This window comes from Dermacentor albipictus, chromosome 1, assembly GCF_038994185.2.
Source record: "Dermacentor albipictus isolate Rhodes 1998 colony chromosome 1, USDA_Dalb.pri_finalv2, whole genome shotgun sequence".
NCBI classification, from domain to species: domain Eukaryota; kingdom Metazoa; phylum Arthropoda; class Arachnida; order Ixodida; family Ixodidae; genus Dermacentor; species Dermacentor albipictus.
This window is the reverse complement of record NC_091821.1, coordinates 303,082,575-303,104,552: the sequence shown is the minus strand read 5'-3', so window position 1 is coordinate 303,104,552 and position 21,978 is coordinate 303,082,575. Positions and strand designations below refer to the sequence as shown.

General features: G+C 46.3%; 1 protein-coding gene across 1 annotated transcript in view; it reads left to right on the top strand.

The window, feature by feature from the left end:
• LOC135920910 (prostaglandin E synthase 3-like) overlaps nucleotides 1–21,978 on the top strand; it is a 75,859-nt gene that overhangs the window by 6,886 nt on the left and 46,995 nt on the right. The window contains exon 2 of the mRNA XM_065455186.1: nucleotides 4,287–4,467. Within this exon, the coding sequence (XP_065311258.1) occupies nucleotides 4,287–4,467 (181 nt within the window). The remainder of the gene's footprint in view (nucleotides 1–4,286; nucleotides 4,468–21,978) is intronic.

Genomic DNA, 21,978 nt, shown 5'->3' with positions numbered 1-21,978 from the left:
TGTCCCTCGTGCAAACCAAAATAAACTCTTTAAAGCAGGGAAACTCAACACTTATGTGTTGTGCGCGGGATAAGAGCATGTAAGGACAGCTGAGGTTGACTTTCCAGCTGCTGAGAGAGAATCTCGCTTGTGACAAAGTTCGGGCCTCATTCCAATGAGCTTGCTATCAATTGATAGAGATAGCTCATATTCGATAATACTTGCTTCCTTATGCATCTCCTTTTTATTCGTACATCGAGAATATTTGACTCGATTTGCAATGGGTTTTACCATACTTTTTTCAAAGATATTTGCTGTGCATTTTACTAACCCCGCCCTTCTGTTTTCTTTTTAAATAAACACTACAACTTACTATTCAAACTGGATTAAGACGTTCTTTGTTTTTAACATGCTTGCCAGGGAGTGGCAGCATCGGGCGACATAGTGTTAACCTGTCTTGACATAAAACGAAGGTCTGTATCACTCAAGGAATTTTGCAAAGGCATTCAGGGAAAACCCAGAAAAATCTGGGAATTTGGAAGTGTCAACTTGGTAGACACCCTGAACACCCATCTTTGTTTCTACCAGAGATATGGCATTCAGCATAAGCTCAGTCCTGGAGGCACTGGACCAAGCCAAAGACATTGAATAAGTTTTGACTGATGCAGTATTTTCCAGAAATTTTATTTTTGTTATTTCGTATAGCCAGGAAAGAAAATGAAGGCCAAATTTCCTTTTCTTGATCTTTGTGCTCAAACCATTGTGTTGGAACGTCAGTGTGATGTGATGATATTGTTTGTATTTTCTCATATTAAGAGTTCTCCAATAGCCAAGCTGTGTATTTGGTACTTGTACATTGTAGTTTATTTTTACTAAAAAAATTGACTAAGCCAGAGCAATCGCCACCAAAATGAGTAATGTCATGGTATTCTGGTGCTGGAACATCGAGGCAATGGTGCCACTTGTCTTGTGTCTTAATGTCTTTTCTGTCATATTGAACCTCCTCTAACAGTATAAGAGTGGCGTTTTCAAAGTCAAGGTCTTCTTTGGCAACATCAGATCGATTTAGGGTTAGTGGGATCTTGGTATTTAAACACATTAGTTTCATAAATGAGACCTTTTGAGGCCCTCTATCTAGTCCACATGGGACAATGAAAAAGGCATCAAAATAAACCTTGGGACAGAAGAGATGTGCCAAGTTTGCATTGAGCTATGTATGGAGCAGCAGTAAGGCATAACTAGTAAAACAAATGCCGAAGTGAACCAGAGATGTGTGCCCCTAAAACTGGAAGTGTGGCTTTACTCAACGAAAAATGTGAGCAAATCCCAGAAGTAGTGCAGTCAAAAAATGGTAAAGGGCTCTATGAAGAGTAAGGTGATACTAAAGCAAGGGGCAACATGGTTTAGATAAAGCAGTGCGACGTATGCACACGACTGCCCATTAGTCAGCTTGACATGCTCAACACATGCTTCTGCACCCTGCCTTACATACACTGCATTGGGTGTTTTCATTTGTCAGCAGACAGCAACCAGTTTGTCCACATTAGAGACCTTTAGCTCAGCAGGCTTACCTTTCGCTCTGCTCATTGTCTTCAGTGGAGCACAATTCGAGGATTTTTCGCCTGGCGATCCTTCATCCATTTAAGTGGAGGGCTTTGCTGCACCACCAATCAGTCACAATTCAGGGGGTCTGCCAAACTGGGAAACCTGGGAATTCTCAGCGATATTGAATAGTCTGGAAATACTCGGGGAAAACTTAGCAAATTTGTGCTTCTATCAGGGAAAATTAGCTGTAGTATTATTGAAAGGGAATGAAAGTTGTGGTTGAAGTAGTAAAGGCAAGGCACAGAAGACCAGGAATCGGGAAGAACACAGACAGGACGGGCGCTCTTCTTCCCGAGTCCTGGTCTTCTGTGCCTTGCTTTTAGTACTTCAAGTGTGAACCAACTAGCCCAAGCAAGAGTTTTACTTGAAAGTTGTGCTAATGCAGGCTCAAGTAACAGAGAGGAGTTGTAAGGAATTGCCTGTTGTTGGCTGGATGAGTTGCCAGTGTACAGTCAATGACGGATTTTTCAGGCATGCCCGATAATTTCTGGATGGCTTCGCGGCACTACCAACGCACCCCATAGAGCCATTGTATAAGACCGTCGGAAATGTTGGACTCGAGAACCCTTCGCCATCTGATTTTCCGCACTTTTTGCCGTGATAGCAGGTCTGGAACAGCAGTAATAATTTTGCCGTTCTGCCGTTTTGATTATCTCGCCGCCTTAACCGGCGCTGTCGCATGCAAATCCTCTGGCAGCCATAGCCACCATCATGGCAAAGCTAAGTCTCGCTGCTTTGACATTTGACATTAAGCTTCTTGCCATTCGATGCCCTGTTTTCATTGAACAAATTCGCAGCTGTCGGCAATGGCATTGACTCCGTTTTTGTAATGCTCATGATTGGCTTCGTAGCAGGGAATGCACGGAACATAGCATAATACTGTTCTACGAAAGTAACTTTGCCTCAAGGTTGCAATGTTATGCAGTGAAGCATATACAAAATATTAGTGAAGCTTAAGCTTAGGAATGGGCAATTGTCACAGAATACAGTATGTTTGCCCAATAAGTGTACTGGCAGGCCATGAGAGCCTTTTCAAAGGCAGTAAAAGACATGCATTCATTTTTTGGGACGCTTTCGCGATCCCTAGGGAGTCTGAAAAATCGGGACGTTGACTGTACGACTACAAGGATGCTTCAAATAATCTGGGAAGAACGCGCGGCACAAGGAGGAGGAGAAAAACGAATTGCACATTGGGGAATGAACGGGAAAGGATGCGTGCCGCCGCTTTTTTGAAGGAGCTTGAGCTCAATAAGCAAAGTGTTGGCTGATGCCGAGACGCAGGTGACCCTCATCCAAACCAAAATAAACTCTTTAAAGCAGTGAAACGCAACACTGAGGCTTTGTGTGCAGGCTGAGAGTATGTCAGGACAGTTGAGGTTTACTTACCAATTGTTTAGAATCTCACTTGTGACAAGTTCAGGCTTCATACCAACGAGCTTGCTATCATTTGATAGAAATAGCTCATGTCCGAAAATATTTGCTTCTGTATGCATCTTTTTATTCATATTTGAGAATGTTCGACTATATTTGCAATGGGTTTTACCATCTTTTTTAAAAATGTGTTATTCACTGTGCATTTTACTAACTCTGCCATGCTGTTTTCTTTTTGAGTAAAATAAACACTACTCATTACTATTCAGACTGGATTGTTTATTTTTTAACATGCTTACTAAAAAGTGACAGCATCGGGCAACATAGTGTCAACCCATCTTGATATAAAACGAAGTTCTCACTCACCCAGGGAATTTCGCAAAGGCACTCTGGGAAAACCTGGAAAATTTGAGGAATTTAACAATGTCTACTTGGTAGACACCCTGCAATTGCAGTTGCCATGCAATGATTGTAATTGAAGCTTGTCTTTAATAAGCTCGGTGTTATTCCCAGTTTGTAGTTAACAACTTGTGTGCAATCTGAGGTGCTACAGGATCTGCTCTTTCTCGACATATTGCTCCTCAATGCTCCACCTGAATCAACACGCACATCACATTTATGCATGTCTGCCAGAGCACATGATCTGTGTGTTAATGGACAAAGAACGCTCGCATTTTAAGGTTCCCCGCGTCTTGCTGCCTCCTATGTTCAATCCGAAAGTCAATGCAGACCATTATATTGTGTAGCGTGAGCTCACATCAAATCGCCTGTTTGATGTTCTTGAGGACCATGATCCACTTAACCTCAACTACAAACGGCCTCCTTGGTGTTACATTACGCAGAATCCACATGCCTTGAGCAGTAAAGCACCTGCAAGACTTTTTCTCCTGCACAAGGGCTAGCACTGCAATTGAAGATAATGCTGATGTGCCCGCATTTGTGCTCGTAGCCACCATGTTGGTTTCGCGAAGCCACTTGTTTGCTGGGCGTGCTCCGTTGGGGAGCACAGGCTGGAGTGCCGTTCCGTAAACCCACTGGCTGCCTCGGGGTTCTCAGCATGCGCAGGGGCGTCTCTGCTCCACTCGGCAACCTGTAAACCCGCTTCAGGGTCTCTTATAACATGCAGCTGGGAGGTGTTATGCCTAGCTTTGCCACAAACCACTGGGGTGTTTGCAGAATGCCCTGCAACACCAATAAATGCATGGATGCCTCAGCAGCCTGACAATTACAAGTCTAGGTGCTGTACCTGCTAGTGTTTCCGAGTATTCACATTTTAGAAATCTGTCGTGCGGCAGTGTGTTATAACACATTCTTTCTGTTGTGTCATGCAGTCTTCCAGTTCCCCCTGTACTGTGGGCACAGCGCAAGAATGTAGTCTATGTCAAAGTGGCCCTGGAGGACTGTAAAAACCCAACCATAAACTTGACTGCAGACTCGTTACACTTCAAAGGAACCGGAGGAGTAGAATCCAAGCCGCACGAAGTGATGCTTAGGTTTCTGCATCCTATCAAGGTGAGAATTGCTTGTGCTAAAGCTCAAGCGGTCAAGTGAAAGTATCGTACTGTAAAGCAGGAAAAAATGTTGCAAACCGACATGACGTGCGGCATGTCCTAAAGATAGCTGTTAAACTTTGTTGAAATGAGCTTGTTTGTATGAGAAGTTTTGTGTAGGAATTGATAGTACTGTGTGCATTGTGATTATGCATAGCAATCTTAATGGGATGCTACTATATATATAGCTGTAAAGTCAATAATCCATGGCTTAACGTTTTCATTAATGCACCTTGTGAAATTGATAAGTGGAACCGCTACATTTTAACCGATGCGTACGCAGTAAGCTGGTACGGTTTATGCGGATACAAAACACATTATGTTCAATGGTTGCTGAGTCGGGGATTTGACGTTAGTACTTTTGAAACGAAACTACTATTTAAGGGGAGACGCTCCTCAGAAACCTTTCTTTTTAAATATTATTGCTAGGCAAATGAAAGTTGTACCACTTATATAGTTGATATCCTCATTACAAATCTGTTTTTAGTTTTAGGATAGCTCGATGCTTTCATGTCCTAAGTGCCATGCATAAGTGAGAAACAGTGCATGTTTGTGCAGCTACTGGACCTAGCAGTTGGCATGATATAGCAGTGCAAGATGGCGTTTCTTGTCCCCAACACTCCAGTGAGTGCTAATAACCAAGATAATGCAATTCCCTTGACAGGCAGCATTTTGAGAGAATTTCATATCTGTTGCTTCGTTTTCAGTGACTGGTACCCAAGGGTATTGAACATTTCTATTCTTAAACATAAACTGGTTGCACTAAAACCTAGATCAGTGAATTCTACACACCTTAAAGATGATGCACACCAAATTTGGTCTTGATTGGAGCACAATAAGTACGTCAAATGTCGTGCACAAAAGCCATGTTTGGCCAAAAATATGAAGCTGAGAAAAACACGATTGAAAGTTATAAAAGTTCTTTATTTGTGTTGTAGCGCTGAAATCTATATAAAAATCACATAATGCAGGCGAGGGTATCTAGATCCAGTGCACTACTTTAGAATTCACCTGCGCCATATGTTCTCTCATAGTCTTCATGAGCACCATGCTGACCCACTTCCTGTGCTGTTAGTTTCCGAGCCAACTTCAAGTTCAGCCACTGCACAGCAGCGAGGTGCACTTTTTTTGTTACGGTGGTGAACGATTTATGGTGCATCGGTTTTGGTGAACCAAGAACTGCACAAAATCGGACGAGTTGATTGTGTCCAGCTCTAAATGCGCGCGCCGCAACCACTGCCTTGATATTCACGGCGAAACTCTCTCTTGGGCTGGCCGAAGGGCGCACTCCACCGTTAGCGTCGTCTACCGGAGATGCATGCCGCGACGAATACATTGACGAGATAACGGACGTGGTACACGCTGCATTCATGCAACACAACCCCAAAAACGACGCGAGTCGTTCCCGTTTTTTGGCCAACTCACGGAGAAGAAGGTCGCGCCGTCCGCACGCCGGTCATGCCGCGGCGCTCACGTTCCCGACACCGATCTCGCCGATAAAGGTGCTTGCCGTCTCCTCGCCGCTCCAATCTTGCTTCTCGGAGATTATCTAATTTTTCTCCGATGCGCTGACGAATTCGTCTGCGCTGTCAACGAAACTTGAGCGGCCGGCCGGCTCTGAACTGTCGAAAGCGTTGCTGTCACGTAGGTTAGGCTTAGCTGCCGTGGACGTCTCCATTGCACGCCGCTTGACGTTGCGGCGAGTCCCCTTGAACTTGTGCTTCGACCGATACTTTCGAGATTGAAAATCGCGTTTCTTCACGGGATCTATCGAAGCAAGGAGCAGAAAAATGCCTGAAAGCCAGTGTACAATAAAAGGCTCGTATACGGATGCGGGAACCTTATTAACCATGCAGGTAAACTTTTGGGAGGGATTTTTCACTTAGGAGCGACGCAATCATCGGTTAAAATTACGCTGTAGCTCCTCCCCCCGTCGAGCGCCGCATGCTGCTGCTGACGATGAGAGCGGAGACCGGAAACTGCAGTGTAGTGACATCAGCACTGGTGCTTTGTTCTTTCGCAGTCTCCGTCACCGTGCCTGACCCTTCTTATTTCTGCATGCGTGCCGTATTAATCTGCTTTGCTCGACCCTACATTCCTTTGTGTATGTAGAGTGGTAGTTGACGTGCGCAGCATCAATTGAACTTGTAGGCCAAGCATGCCAGCGTTCTGTGCAGCCTACAGTTGCACGAACACCAGCAGCTGCGACGATGTTCCGATGTTCCATTAGTTCCAGCAAGACAAGAAGCTTTCAGCTAAGTGGGAGGCTGCTGTGAAGCAAAAGAACCAAGCGCTCAAGAACAACAGTGCTGTGCTCCAACAACTTCCGTGACGACGATTACTACCAGAGTTTCACAGTTTTTGTACAGTTTATCAATAATGCGTGCCTTGGGTTCTCCTTCGTGTTAACACTCTGAACGGAAGGTGCGTGTTAATCTCACACCCTTGACGCAGGTTTCATCGCCAATACCGCAAATTTTCTATGCACACATGTGTTGTGAAAAAGCCTGCATGCAGCTACCATAACGCAGTGCAAGCGTAAAGTTTGTATGTGTTGGAAAGCTGGCTCACGCCAGGAGGCTGCGCTCCCCCTTCTCTCGCACACATAGAGAAACTGACCATCTCACGTAGCCGACGGAATTCGCCGGTTTCGAGTGGCGTGCGGATGGCGCACTGATGAAGGTTCTATGCTTCACGTGCTGCAACAGCCGGTAAACTTTTCCTGCGTTTAAACTGTCTGTGTAGATTGCCAGCAGCTTTGGGGCAGCGCACAAATGCCGAAGATCGCATCACTGCTTACATTCTACGAGGAGGCATGCAGGAACATAACACTACAGTTGTTTGCCTGGAAACGTAGTCACTGGATCGCTGAGTGCAGCTTAGCAAACACATACTCGCCAAAGAACATTTCCAAAACAAGGAGATGCTAACACTTCGCCTTCGTTCGCGTGGAAAGCACTGCTTGCACCAGCATTTTTTGCTTCTTGGAGAGGCAGGCTTTTCGCAATCGGCTCGTACATGTAGGGAGTAAAGTATAAACCCCCATACAAGTGATCTTGCACGCGACAAGCGAGGCGATAGCTGTCGAATTCACTCGTCGCCTACAAGCCGAACTCCACGCAAGCGACGGCCTTGAGCGACAAGTTCCTGGTATGAGGGCGGCAATATACGCGCCGAAACTAGCGTGACGCGTGCTTTATCAATTTAAGTTGATGTATTTTACTGTAAAAAGGAGCATAAAATATTTCTGAAGGTCTTGCACTAGGTTCTTATTCTTGCACGTGTAAAATTCAATAGTTTGCTCGTTCCGTGCGACAAACAGTAGTATTTGAGTGATGTACATCCAGTTCCGGCTTCGCACTATTGGCTAGTTGCTCATAGCCACGAGTTCTAGGTTTCTAGAAACTAAACCCCTCCAGACATGTTTCTGCCGACCAGGCGTGGACGGAGGGGCCTTACTAGAAACAAGCGATCAAGCGACAACACCGACCAATCTGTTCAAGCTACGGCCTGTTTTGACACTCGAAGCCGTCGCGCCCAATATAGCTCTCGTGGTGTTTGGACTTGACACCGACCTCCTAAAAGAAACGCAAGCTCTCGAAATTTTACATGACCGTCTCGGCCAAACAGCACCAAACTACCTTGCACCGTGCTTCATGTGTAGCGGCAGCTGTCGGTCCAGATGAACACCATCGTTGACGTCGCGAGGCGCCCGACCAATCACAGGCGGAGACAAGGCACACGAGCTGTCCAGAGTCTGCTGCTGCACTTTTTTGTCGAAATAAAATTTGTTTGCGCTTTCTTTTGCTTAATTTCGATGCGATATTCGAATACAGAGGGTTGAAAACCATGACTTATTGCTCTTCACTCATTTTTTCTGGAAAAGCTTTCAGCTTCCCTTTAAGGGGGGACGCGGCTTTCGCATAGAAAAAAAATTGCCAAAAAATCAGTTTTGTTTTGAAAATCGCATTTTCAGTTCCTATAACCCTTTTTCTATCTGATACCCAAATATCACTGTAAACCACTTAGAAGTGCTCTAAAAAATTGGTTGTATCGGCCAAAGTGGTGAAAAAATCTCACGGAAATCAAGAACAGCGTTTTTCAGGCCACAATATCTCCAGAACGGCGTCACCGAGCGCTGCCATCTTGGTCTCGTTGGAAATCGCGTTTCTCCGTCTTCAAATCTGCCGCTTCAGCGATCTCCTTTATGCAGAAACAAGTGCACATAAAGCAAATGATCGAAGGTTGTGTCGGAGTCTGTGATTGGCCGCACTCGCCACGTGACTCCAGCGCGGTTCGCCATTAGTCCGGCGCTCGCATCGGCTGCTTGGCTCTTTGCACCTCGCGAGTCTGGACATCTCCACTCGCTGTAATCTGGACGTGTATCACATTATTTTAAGTTCCCCAGGCTCTCGAGAAAGTAAGAGGGTTGAAATTTTTGCTAAATAAAATTGAATAACATGTTCTCAAGATATCGCTCTGAAACTTTTATGGAAGCATCAGGGAGACAGTCTAAACATTTATGCCAATTTTCATCAAAATCTATTAAGAAATAAGGAAGTTGGTTTTCAAAGCCACGTCCCCCTTAAGTGCACCACAGTGCATAATTGCAGAAAGCTACTCTTAAACCAGTGACTAGATGGCCGCCTTTGTCTGTGGCAGTTGTTTTGTCCACACTGGAGTATCGGCCATGGCTGCTTCGATAGACTCGACGGAAATTAATAAGAAGAGCAATGTGGGGAAGTTGCTTTATGTCCATGGTGCAAATTTCTGCGGCATGAAGCACTGAAGTGCATAAAGAAAAGTAAAGTGGACGAGGGTCACACACGAGCTTCACGCTGCTTCAGTGCTTCCAACTGCAGAAATTTACACCGTTGACAATAATATGCATGCGCATTTTGCTATGGCACGCGCTGACAATGTGGATACAGTAAAAGCTCGTTAATTTGAACTGCAAGGGGAAGCCGCTTCAGTTCGAATTAACGAAAATTCGAACTAACGAAAGTGAAGGAGGGCAACAGTACACTGCGATTTGGAAGCAGTAGGGCATGTCAGAAATTTGGCGTGTCAGAAAGTGATGGCGTGTGCCGCAGGCACACGCCATCTTCATGTCGAAGCTCTGGGTCCGACTGTGCCACATCACCAATGTCCACCGAAACGAACGTTAGCCGAGGCTTAACACCATCACAATGAATCGCGACGGCCGATACCTCCTAAGCTGAAAACAGAGGTGCACAACCGATGAAGACTGCCGAGACAAAGACGCTGAACATGTGAAGGTGGTGAAGGCCCTGATTCGTTGGTTCTTGATTGCAAGCGCAGCTGCGACGTACTTGATTCGCTGTGTTTTGGAGCCTGCCGTGCCATCTCCGCACAACATTAGCAGCTGTACAAGATTTGCAAAGCCTCCGAGATTCACAACGGGCAAGAAGTTTCGGAGGTTACGTAGAACGGAGAGGCGGCAGCCACCGCTGCCTTCTGGCTGACCCCGCGTCGATTAGATTTTTTTCCGCTTTTGCCTTCTCTCGCCGTTCTCTCCGTTTCGGAGGCAATACAGCCTTGTGTGTAGGCAGTAGGCGCGTTTCTCTGGCCGTGTGCCAGGCGAGCGTAGTTATTATCCGTGAGGGAACCTTCTCGCGTTCGAATTAACGGACGTTTTTATACATAGACTTCTGTGGAGCTTGGCCGGACCAAATCGTACAGTTCGAACTATCCATAAATTCGAATTATTGAAGTTCGAATTAACGAGCTTTCACTGTATTAGGAACCCAAATGCATATGATAACGACGATGACACGAAACTACTGCTTTTATCTTCAGCAAACGTAGCTGATGCGGCCATTGCACTTTCCGCTGTGTTGCTTGCCTGATCTTCGGCTTGGTGACTCGACTTGGTTGGCAGTGACAAGTTAGTGATCGAAAAGCACGGTGCGACAGGGATGATCGCATATCGTTGGAATGTTAGCGTATTGGAAAATAATTAATGGAGAAAAGTTGGTATGACACTATTTTTGCCTGTCCTTTTATTTTTTACTATCATCATTGTCATCATATTCAAATGTCATTAGTTTTTGCCGTGTGACAGAATGAGATGATAATGACATTGACCACAATTGTCATTCGTTCGAAATGACATTAGATTTGCCGTGTGACAGGGATATAGGACAAATCAACACAACACAGTTTATTTCTAAACATAGGAAACCAGCTGCCTGCTGCTAATATAGAATACAAACCACGTCAAGAAAGCAGGCACAAATGCCTCATCGTTCTTCACTCTTGTAGGCCACAACATTTGGCTATTTCACTGGGGAAGTTTCGGGACTGTAAGGTAAATTTCATATTGGCAAATGACGCAGAGCGGCTTGTTGAAGCTCCTGCAACAAAATCGTGTTGTTTTTTTTTCTCAACTTTTTCCTCTTTTCTCCTTACTTCCTACAGCAAATGAAGCATATTCTGGCTGGCGCTGCTTTGGCTTGGCTTGGCGGGATCTAAACACGAAAGTGCCGCTCCTTGAGACCACAGGGTCAAGCACATCAGACAGCTGGCCGCGTTTTAAATTTCTCGAAAGATTATAAGGTCCTACCCATGCTCTTGGGACAAAGCAATGAGAACACAGTAGTGTAAACAATCACAAGGGCATTTATTGCGTCTTTCATACACTGATGCACGCTAGCCAAATTGCTATCCATAGAACATGCCGATGGATGTGCGACAAATCTGGGAAATCCGACTCACCGTGACTCGATATCAAGTGAATATGTTCACCTAATGCTGGGCACCAATGCCTGGTCGTTCGCGTGTATGGTCATATGACTGGTAGTGCGATCGAACAGTCATGTTCATTAATTCCGGTCGGCTGCTCCTTGGCCTTGGGGACGATCTCGCAGAAGCTTGGTTTGACGCACGCTTGGAACATCTGTGTCACTCGCCAAACCCGAGCCAAAGAGCAAGGCTGCAGCACTTGCACCATTTCTCGTACTACTCTGCAATTATACAGACCGCCGCCATAAAGCCACGCGGCAAAGCCGGATTACAGTAGACGGGAGCCATGCAGGGAAAACATCAGGGGACATGTTAGCGTGCATTCGTGCATTCAGGATTGACTCAATTAGTGTGAGACGGTAGTCACGGTGGCTCATCTTCCCTCCATATTTTTGGTACAAGACAAAAGCTAAATGCACACTGATCAATCAAGTGGCGAAAAATATTGTGGTATATCCTCTGCCGTCTTTCGGGGACAGGGTAGTTGGCCAGCATCTGATCCGACTTGTCCACACTGCCCATCGCGCGATTATAGTCGTGCATGATGCTGGGCTTTGTGATGTCTCGCCGGTTTGAATCTTTGAAAGCCTCCATGCTTGCATTGTGTACTGTGCTCATGACAGAGGCTACTTTTTTTGTCTTGCCACTGGAGCGTAACACATTTACCAAGCTGGTAGGTGTGCACCTCTTCTTTAGCTTATGCGTCTAGAAACCTGGAGGTGTGTCTTTTCTGTTTGGTCTCGTGGCACTGTCCACATCTGTGCAGTGCTGTATAAGGAGGTCGACGATCACTGCCGAAGTACAGTGGAACTCTGTGTATACGTTTTTTACCGGACCAGGAAGAAAAAAAATATAACAGCCGGAAAAATGCAACAGTGAGGAGAGCTCCGAAAATTAATGAAAACACTGCAGCTTTGACTTGAAACAATTAATTTCCACAAACAATTGAGGACTGCTGTTTCTTTTGCTCGCTGGAAAGCCCCACGCGTTTCTCAATAGCCTGAAAGGCCGTATTGCTGTCTGTGTTCCTTTGAAGGGCGACGCACCTGCAGAGGAGGTCCAGAGCTGCAATGGCTTCTCCAAAGCTTGGATCTGCCAACTCCCCGGAATCTTGTGGCTCATGCTCGTCATCATCACCACATTCAGCCGCTTCACTCGCGACCGAGTCCGCAACGACCTCAGCGATGCCTTGGTACTCCCGACGTCACAACGGCAGCATCCATGGCGACGTAGTCGTCATATGCGATAGTGTGTCCTTCCAATCGTCAACTGTTTCCAAGTTCACACTTGCTGCTTCTCCACTTACCGTCGTATAAGCGATGCCATGCCTGTTCCAGAAGCGGTCAATCCAGCCATTTTATGCCACAATGTCGGTGATGCCCCGTCCTGTCGACTATCTCCATCACCTTCTCACGTAAAATGCTGCCGTCAAATATAATACCAGCAGCACAAGCTTGTTTAAACCAGGCAAGGAGAGCGTCGTCAAGGTTCCCATAATTGGCGCCAAGAGCCTGCTTAGCTTTCGGGCCGAAGAGCGTGGCATTCTATCTTTGCACACTTCGAGACGATGCTGTTAAGCGTTGAGGGCAGTCCAAGGTCTTCAGCAATGTTGACCCTTCTCTGCGCTGGCTGCTTGTCGTCTGCGTTTAGTACACCCAGTTTTTCCTCAAGGAAAAGCGCCTTCTGTTTGCGCAAAGCCATCAGATCGCAGTTGGCGGGTGACGTGGGCACCCCGAACAACCGCCTGCAGCCGCCACTCAAAACCATGATTATATGAAGAGTGCTAACATCTTCGATAACCTGCTGCCGCTACCGTGCGGCAACACCGTGCCATGATCGCCTAGCACCTGGTGAGTGACTCTCACCCTACGTAACTGGCAACTCCATAGACGATGCTACAGAAGTTATGCAGGAGGCTATCCGAATTCGCCCAAGCAACGCAGCCGCGTTGCCCAGGCAGGTTCAGGGTACTAGGTTGCGATGCATCATACGGGAAGGTTTTCACAGCTACAATGTAGCAGCGGGGATTTTAATACATGGCATTCTTTGCGAGCTGTGCCAGGAATGGACAAAAACGATGCAGCAGCTGCGAAAGCACGGCCCTGAAAAACCTAAGAGCGGGGTTCTACTGTATAGGTGTTGTCTATTGTCAGGCAGTGCCCCTTGCTTGGCAAGGGCTCGAGGAGCTTCATAACTTAGGTGCCCATTGGTGAACAGGGTGCAAGGTTTGCTGGTGTGCCGAAATTTGTCTTTTTCCAGTAAAGATACACATTCCACATATATCCAGATGATGCCTCGCAAGTCATGACAAATTTTGAGCCAAATCTTGCTCTTTTCAGCGGGTTTTATTGCACCCATCCTAGCCTGTCTTTGTAGACCATCAGACTTCGTCTATCTCTGGCATGTATGCCCAGCGGTAGTTCAACATTCTATCCAAAAATGGCCATATCTTGCACAGCTTCGGCTGGATTGCCTCTAAGCATGGGGATGCTGGCATTGTCCACAAGGTACAGCATTCACATTGTTAACAGAAGCCGGTTACAGGGCATCATTTCTGTGAAAATAGTTATGAACAACTTGTCCTTGGACCGGTGCCACTGCTGCCGGGGCTTATGAACTATTCCCTGCAATAGCAAGAGTGCAAGGAACACCCAGTCTTCCTTTGTCACTGGTACAAATATTTTGAGGCAGGAATGTTCACTGGGACAAGAGCATTTTAGCTTTTCAGCTACATTGTGATTGGTTTCATAGTCCACTAGTGTAATCAGTTCATCAAGAAACTGCTGTATGTATTCCAGATGGTCATCTGGCGATATCAAATTGATTGTCATGTCTGGTACGGCCAAAGATAGAAACCAAGGAGGCTTCCCACCAGGATTGTCCAAGCTGCACCCACTGACGAGCACTCGCAATGTTCGCTTCAGGGATATGTTCATTCTCACCAGAAGAACTGCTCAATTCAACATCATTGCTGTCTTCCTCACTTCTGGACACAAGATAACATCGGTATTCGAACCATCTTAATTGGAAGATGAGCTTTTCGAGGTTGATAGGCCAGCTATGCATCTGTCGGTGCCACCGGACACAATGTTTTCACACACAAATAGCGCTTCTGCTGCAGGAGAAACGGAATATACCGTATAGTGCGGAATATAGGCTGAGGTTTTTCCAAAAAATATTACTAAAAGGTCACCCCTCGACTTATATACTGGCCCTTGGCACAATCTGAATAGTCTGGCAACATGTAGGAGTGCAGACCTTTAGCCATCCGCATCATTATTGCCTCCTTGGTGACCGACGCGGCCCAACGTTAACGTGGCCTATGCAGTTGGACCGACGCCATCTTCCCTTTTTGTGCAGCAGTCGTTCCTGGCATTGCTAATTTCCCAACAACCCACAAAATGAGTGTGACTACTCGACGTCAGTTCACGACGGCGTTTAAAAATAAAGTCATTGAATATGCTGAAACGCATGGGAACATGTCCGCCCAGCGGCAATTTAACGTCTCGGAAAAAAGCATACGTTACTGGCAAATGCAGAAAGTCAAGCTGTCTGCCTGCAACGCGCGAAGACGTCCTTTTGCGGGTTCCACGCGGTGCACCTGGAGCTCGAAGACAAGGTGGCGGATTTCGTCAGCGAGGATCGTGCCAGATCTTCGCCAGTGACAGCGGAACTCATCCGCATCAAAGCTGTTGAGATCGCCTGATAATCTGGACTGCCCAAGGAACAATTTAATGGCTCCATTTGCTGGGTTCGTCGCTTCATACGATGCAAAGGATTCACACTTCGAAGGCGCACATCAAGATGCCAGAGGCATACAAAGACAAACTGGTCAAATTCCAGCGGTATGTTATCCGTGTCTGGCAGCAGCATGGCCACATGCTGGGACAGATCGGCAACACTGATGAAACGCCGGTGTGGTTCAACATGCCGTCGCCCACCACAGTGTGCAAACTTCGCGCAAAACAAGTCGAGCTCTCTACGGGCAACGAGCATTCGCACTTCAGGGTGATGCTCGTGTGTACTCCAGGTGGCAGAAAGCTGCCCTCATACATAATCTTCAAGAGGAAGACGCTGCTGAAAGAGGCTTTCTCGAGGGATGTTGTCGCTCGCGTGAATGAAAAGGGCTATATGGAGGAGGCCCTCATGCTCAATTGGATCAAGACCGTCTAGAATCGGCGACCCGGCGCACTCCTGCAGTGTCCGAGCATGCTTGTCTTGGATGCCTTTCGCGAGCGCTTGACCGCAGGTGTGAAGCAGCCACTCTGCGACGGGAGTGAAATATCTGGCAGGTTGAATTAAACAAGATGCAGAAAAATGTGAGAACACACAACTGACTAATTTGCCAGTATTTTGCCAGACTTTAACATGCCCCTGAATAAAACATGTGCCTGCATTTTGTGTTTAAAGTAAAAAACTGACTTGGAGGTAACATTAAATCTCCGAAGCAAGAAATTTAATATGTACCCGATTTCTTCGCAGGAAATGAGCAAGGATCTAATATAATTGCACAGTTTCTACGGCGGGGGGCGGGCAAGGGGAGGCATTAGCATTGGATAAATACCATAATCGGCGTCTGGGCTACCATTATTGCTTGACAATCTTCTTAGGGCAGGCTGAAAATGGGCGTTTTTGGCGGCAAATGGCGCGTATTCAACACATTTTCTATTTGCTAAGCCCTGCCAAAACTGACGTTGGCAGTAAAAGGTCATTCCAGGGAAGTAATAAAAGGCACATTCATGTGGGCTGTTCAAATACGAATTTTCGGCGAAGGACAATTTTTGGTTCGATACGATGAAAGTTGGACCCATAGAAATGCATCGGCTCCGACTGGGACCTTCGATCTCGACGGAGTTAACACGTACTGTAGTTGTAATATATGTGACGTAGTTATTTCGTAGAGAGCACAGAAAATAAACTGCACTGTAGAATGTGCTGAGTGAGACTTCTATGACTGTGCTGTATTTGTTTAGCTTGTGCCATGTTCCCTGATAAGTATGAAACTGAGTCATCATCATCAGCCTGACTTCGCCCACTGCAGGGCAAAGGCCTCTCCCATACTTCTCCAGCTACCCCGGTCATGTGCTATTGTGTCCATGTTGTTCCTGCAAACTTCTTAATCTCATCCTCCCACCTAACTTTCTGCCGCCCCCTGCTATGCTTCCCTTCTCTTGGAATCCAGTCTGTAACCTTTAATGACCATCGGTTACCTTCCCTCCTCATTACATGTCCTGCCCATGCCCATTTCATTTTCTTGATTTCAACTAAGATGTCATTAACTCGCGTTTGTTTCCTCACCCAATCTGCTCTTTTCTTATCCCTTAACGTTACACCCACCATTCTTCTTCCCATAGCTCGTTGCGTCGTCCTCAATTTAAGTAGAACCCTTTTCATAAGCCTCTAGGTTTCTGCGCCCTAGGTGAGTACAACTAAGACATAGCTGTTATACACTTTTCTCTTTAGGGAGAATGGCAACCTGTTCATGATCTGAGAATGCCTGCCAAATGCACCCCAGCCCATTCTTATTCTTCTGATTACTTCAGTCTCATGATCCGGATCCGCAGTCACTACCTGCCCTAAGTAGATGTATTCCTTTACCATATCCAGTGCCTTGCTACCTGTTGTAAACTGCTGTTCTCTTCCGAGACTGTTAAACATGACTTTAGTGCAGATTAATTTTTAGGCCCACCCTTCGGCTTTGCCTCTCCAGGTCAGTGAGCATGCATTGCAGTTGGTCCCCTGAGTTACTAAGCAAGGCAATATCATCAGCAGCCCCACAGAGGCGTCTACGTCGGCAGGCGTTTGGTGCGTTGCGACACCACGTCTCCGAGCTAAGAGGGTTGGACCCTCCCGCGTTTAACCGTGCATGGCTTAGCCGTGTCCAGGGAAAAGGGGATCCTGGGGGTTGAGCCGACGCCGGGTGTTTGGACCTTTACGGCCCCTCGGCGGAGGCAACACACCTCTTTGGCCTCTGCCTCACGTAGACGGCACCCCCGGACTGGCCCACCCGGGATAAATCGGCAGTCGCCTCTTCCCGTCTCTCTCTCCTCAAACCTTCGTCTTTATCTCTCAGTTTTTGATCTTTCCTGTCTTCTTCTCTCTTCCATTTACTTCCTCTCTCCACGGCGACAAGGGTTAACCTTTTGTGGCTATCCTACCTTGGGTACACCATATTTGGTTAGTGACAGCGTACAGCTGATGTCGCGCAGGCTTGAACACAAGCCGTGCCGTGTCCCCTCGTTGGGCTCCGATGTGGGCGGTCGGCGCTGTTGCCAAACATACAGATTTTCCTATGGCAGCGCAAGCCTCTGTTGTTTATGATCGGCGTCTGAAGAGATGCTGCACAGAAGTACCATTCCAGTTCTCCTTTCGAAGCAATGCTCCATCTTTCCCCAAGCACTATGTAATCCACAGCGAAACCAACATGCCAGTAAGAAAACTATCTCCATTCCTTGGCGCCAAACGCCTGAAAGATAAAATCGGACAGACATACAAAGCCTCCAAAATGTCTAGTGGGGACGTCCTCCTAGAACTGAATGATAAAGATCAAGAAGATAAGCTAAGTTACCAGTATTGGCGAGGCGACAGTGACTCTTTCAGCCCACAGAACACTTAATACAAGCAGGGGAGTAATATCTGAAGAAGACATTATTGGTTTAAGCTACGAGGAACTGCTGGAAGGTTTCCAGGAACAAAATGTTACCGAAGTACAAAGAATAGTAATCTGCAGAAACGATCAAGAAATCCCCACCAAACATGTTATACTCTCCTTCGGAACAAGCGTAATGCCTACCTCGCTCGATGCTGGTTATGTCAGTCTATGCGAGACCATATATCCCAAACCCCAGACGATGTTTCAAGTGCCAAAGGTTTGGACATGCTTCACTTTTATGCTGAGGACAAACAACTTGTGCTAAATGCAGCTCCAACGAACACCAATCTGAGAATAGCACCTCTTCTGCACATTGTGTTAACTGTAAGGGAGATCATCCAGCTTATTCGCGGTCCTGTCCTTGCTGGAAAAAAAGAAAAAGTAATTGCTCAAACTGTCAAAGAAAAAGTCTCGTTCTGTGAAGCCAGAAAGCGGCTATCACCTTCCTTGAAGAAGTTACGCCGATGTGATGCAGGCGGGGGCAGCGTCGCAGAGATCTCAGGAGTCCTCCGAGACCACGCATAATGGTCCCGCCGTGACCCCTGCCGCCCCCGTGGTGGAAGCAGCCGGTGCTGCACCATCCTCTTCAGAGGCCCTGCATACACCAGTCCCGCAGGGCCCTAAGATCAAGCGAACTCCAAGGCCCGAGGCACGTGTCTCGGCGCCAAACTCTTGGTCCTCCAGCGCCTCAGAGAGAGCGATGGAGGTCGACACAAAAACCCCGGTGTCACTGACACTGAAGGACAAGCGCTCTCTTGAGCGCGGTAAGAGGAACAAAATTCCAATAACCACTCAAAATAAGAAAGCAATAACCTAAAGGTTATCGCTCATTTTTATTAGCCTTTTTAAATCCCTCATCTAACATCTCGCCTATTCTTTCCGTAGTGTCATTTCTTACCTTTCAATTTCTATATGGCTTTTATCATCCATTGGAAATGCAGAGGTCTCATACACAATCTAGGTGACATCAAAGACATCAACAGCTTTTCACCAGTTGCAGTATTTCTCCAGGGAACAAATCTCGGTCCAAAAAATAGTCAAATTCTCAAAGGTTGCACCGTTGTCCGAAGGGACCGCGAATGTTCCAGCCGCTTGTCAGGTGGAGTGGCTATAGTCATGCAGGGCGGCACTCCTACCCGAAATGTCCAATTAAATACATCTTTAGAGGCCGTAGCTGTCACCATTCTAGCCTACAAAACCATCACCATTTGCTCACTATATATTCCATCCCACACACATTTTACTAATAAAGACTTAGAAGATCTAACAGATCAGTTACCGGAGCCAATTGTCTGAGGAGATTTTAATGCTCATTGTACTCTTTGGGGCAGTGTCAAAACTGACCAAAGAGGGCAACTCTTTGAAGATGTTATTCTGTCAAATAATGTCTTTTAAACTCAGGTGCACCAACTTATTCCTCACCGACTTCCCGCACATTTAGTTGTTTAGATTTAGCTTTTTGTTCGCCCTCTCTTTTTGCTGATTTTAAATGGATAGCTTTCGACACGTCATATGGTAGCAATCACTTACCGGCACACATCAAACTCCTACCATCACCACATGCCTTAGTAAATAGACCACGCCGATAGAAAATACAGCTCGCTGACTGACAGGTTTTTATGGAGAACGCGAAAGTGGAAAATGTCTTTTTGCCAGAGCTTAGTATTGAACTTAATCGAAAACTCGCTCGTTATAATATCAGCGGCAGAAAAGACAATACCCCAGTCATCTGGTACTGTGCGCAAAAAGCTAAATCCTTGGTGGACAAACTAATGTACTGAAGCAAAAAAAAAAAAACTAAAGGCCTGGGAAATCCTACGGACGGACCCCACCTATAGCAATCTCTCAAACTTCAAACAAGCCAAAGCCAAAGCACGATTCATTCGAAGACGGGCTGAAAAATCACCATGGCACAAATACATATCTTCAATCAATAGTACAGTAACAACAAAACGAATGTGGGACCAGGGGAGGAAATTTAGAGGAGAGTACTCATCGTACACAATACCACTACTCACATGTCCAGGCACCCAAACAACAATACAAGAAGAGGCAGATATACTTGGCGAACATTTCCGTGATGTATCCAGTTCAGGGAATTATACAAAGGAATTTTTACAGTACAAACAATCTGCTGAAAAACAGAAGCTGCCCACTACTGGCGCGTCAAGTGAACTGTACAATTCCCCCTTCACACAACGAGAAATAAAGTCCTTTCTGCAGGGAAAACAACAGTGCCAGGTCACGACCCTATTCACTACGCCATGCTGGCACATCTCAGGCATCTGTAGATGTTCTCCTTAAATTTTTCAACATAATCTGGGAATCTGGTATAATGCCCGAAGAGTGGAAAAAAGCAATAGTAGTTCCATTTCTAAAAGCCGGTAAATCCCCAACATCCGCAAGCAGCTACAGACCCATTGCCCTCACAAGCTGTTTGGCAAAATTATATGAAAGCATTATCAATATGAGACTCTCATTTATTTTAGAATCAAGAAACCTCATAGACCCCCACCAGGGTGGATATAAGAAGGGTTGTTCAACTACTGACCATCTTGTCCGTTTAAAACATGAAATTCGACATGCATTTTTACACAAACAACACCGTCTTGCAGTTTTCTTCAATTTAGAAAAAGCCTATGATACCACATGGAGATACGGAATTTTAAGAAACCTGGCCGACCTTGGCATCCGTTGTAAAATGCTGAACTGCCTAGCTGATGTTATGTCTAATGGAACATTTCAGGTACGTCTGGGTACAGTACGTTCTCATACATTTACGCAGGAAAATGGCGTTCCACAAGGCTGTGTTCGCAGCACGACACTGTTTATAGTAAAAATGAACTCGGTTAATAAGATCATACTGTCGTCTCTTATGCACTCTGTTTACGTAGACAATCTCCAAGTGGCTTGCCGCGCTTAAAATTTGCCAACCTGTGAAAGCCAGCTTGAAATGACAATAAACTTACACAACGAGCTAACAAAAATGGTTTCCGTTTCTCCACAGAGAAAACAGTTACTGTTGTCTCAGAAACGAGGGCTACACAGCAATCCCGTCCTAAAATTGAACGACACCATACTGCCGGTGAAACAAGACCATAAGTTTTTAGGAGCAAGTAACCGTTGACACCAAACTTAACTTCCTAACTCGGATAAAAGCACTAAAGATTAAAGCAAATAAAGCTCTAAATATCCTTAACCCTTTGAAGGTTTTTGCTGTACATGTAAGGCGGCGGTTTTCTGTCCCGCAAGGTCTTTGCTGTACGGGTACGGTTCCGACCCTCCGTTTGAAATTTCGCGCCATAATAGCGATGCGTGCTCACCGGGAGGTGCTGCCACCTCTTGGCACTTACAAGATGTGTTTGAAATTGGTGCTACCTGATTTGGTGATGATTTGAAATTGGTGCTAACTGATTGCTACCTTCAGCGCGCCGCTCAGACTGCGGCAACGCCCCTTTGGCGGTTTCGGTTTCGCCGCGTGATTGCAACGGAGGCGCACGAAACGTCAATTTTTTCTTTGTCGGCACTCTCTTGCAGGGCGGTGGAAGTTAAATTCTATCTTGATTGGCGCTGCTCTTAGCTTGTTAATCAGCACCGTTCGCGAGGTATTCTCACTCTCGGTGGAAACACAGTTTCCGTTCCGCCGCGTGATCGCAACGGAGGCGCGCGAAACGTGTTTTTTCTTTGTCGGCACTGCTCTTGTTTATCACCACCGCTCACTACGTATTCTCGCTCTCTGTGACAACGCACTTACGCGAGAGGGTGCCTTAGACCTCTGCCCAAGGCAGCCGCACGCAGAGATGTCGTGTCGTGCGTGCCAACACAACTCCTCGCTCCAAGAGAACAGACACGCGTTTTAGGTGTGCACATTGCGATAAGGCGCTGTGCGTAGACCTGTGTTTCAAGCAGTACCATGCTCGGAAATACTATTGAACATTTTGCAGTTCCGAGGGATGCCGACACCAAAATACTGTTCCTAATTATCTTTTACTATTTATTCCAGATTTTATACATTTTGTACATTCAAAATCCGCAATGAAGTAATTTGACCACCTG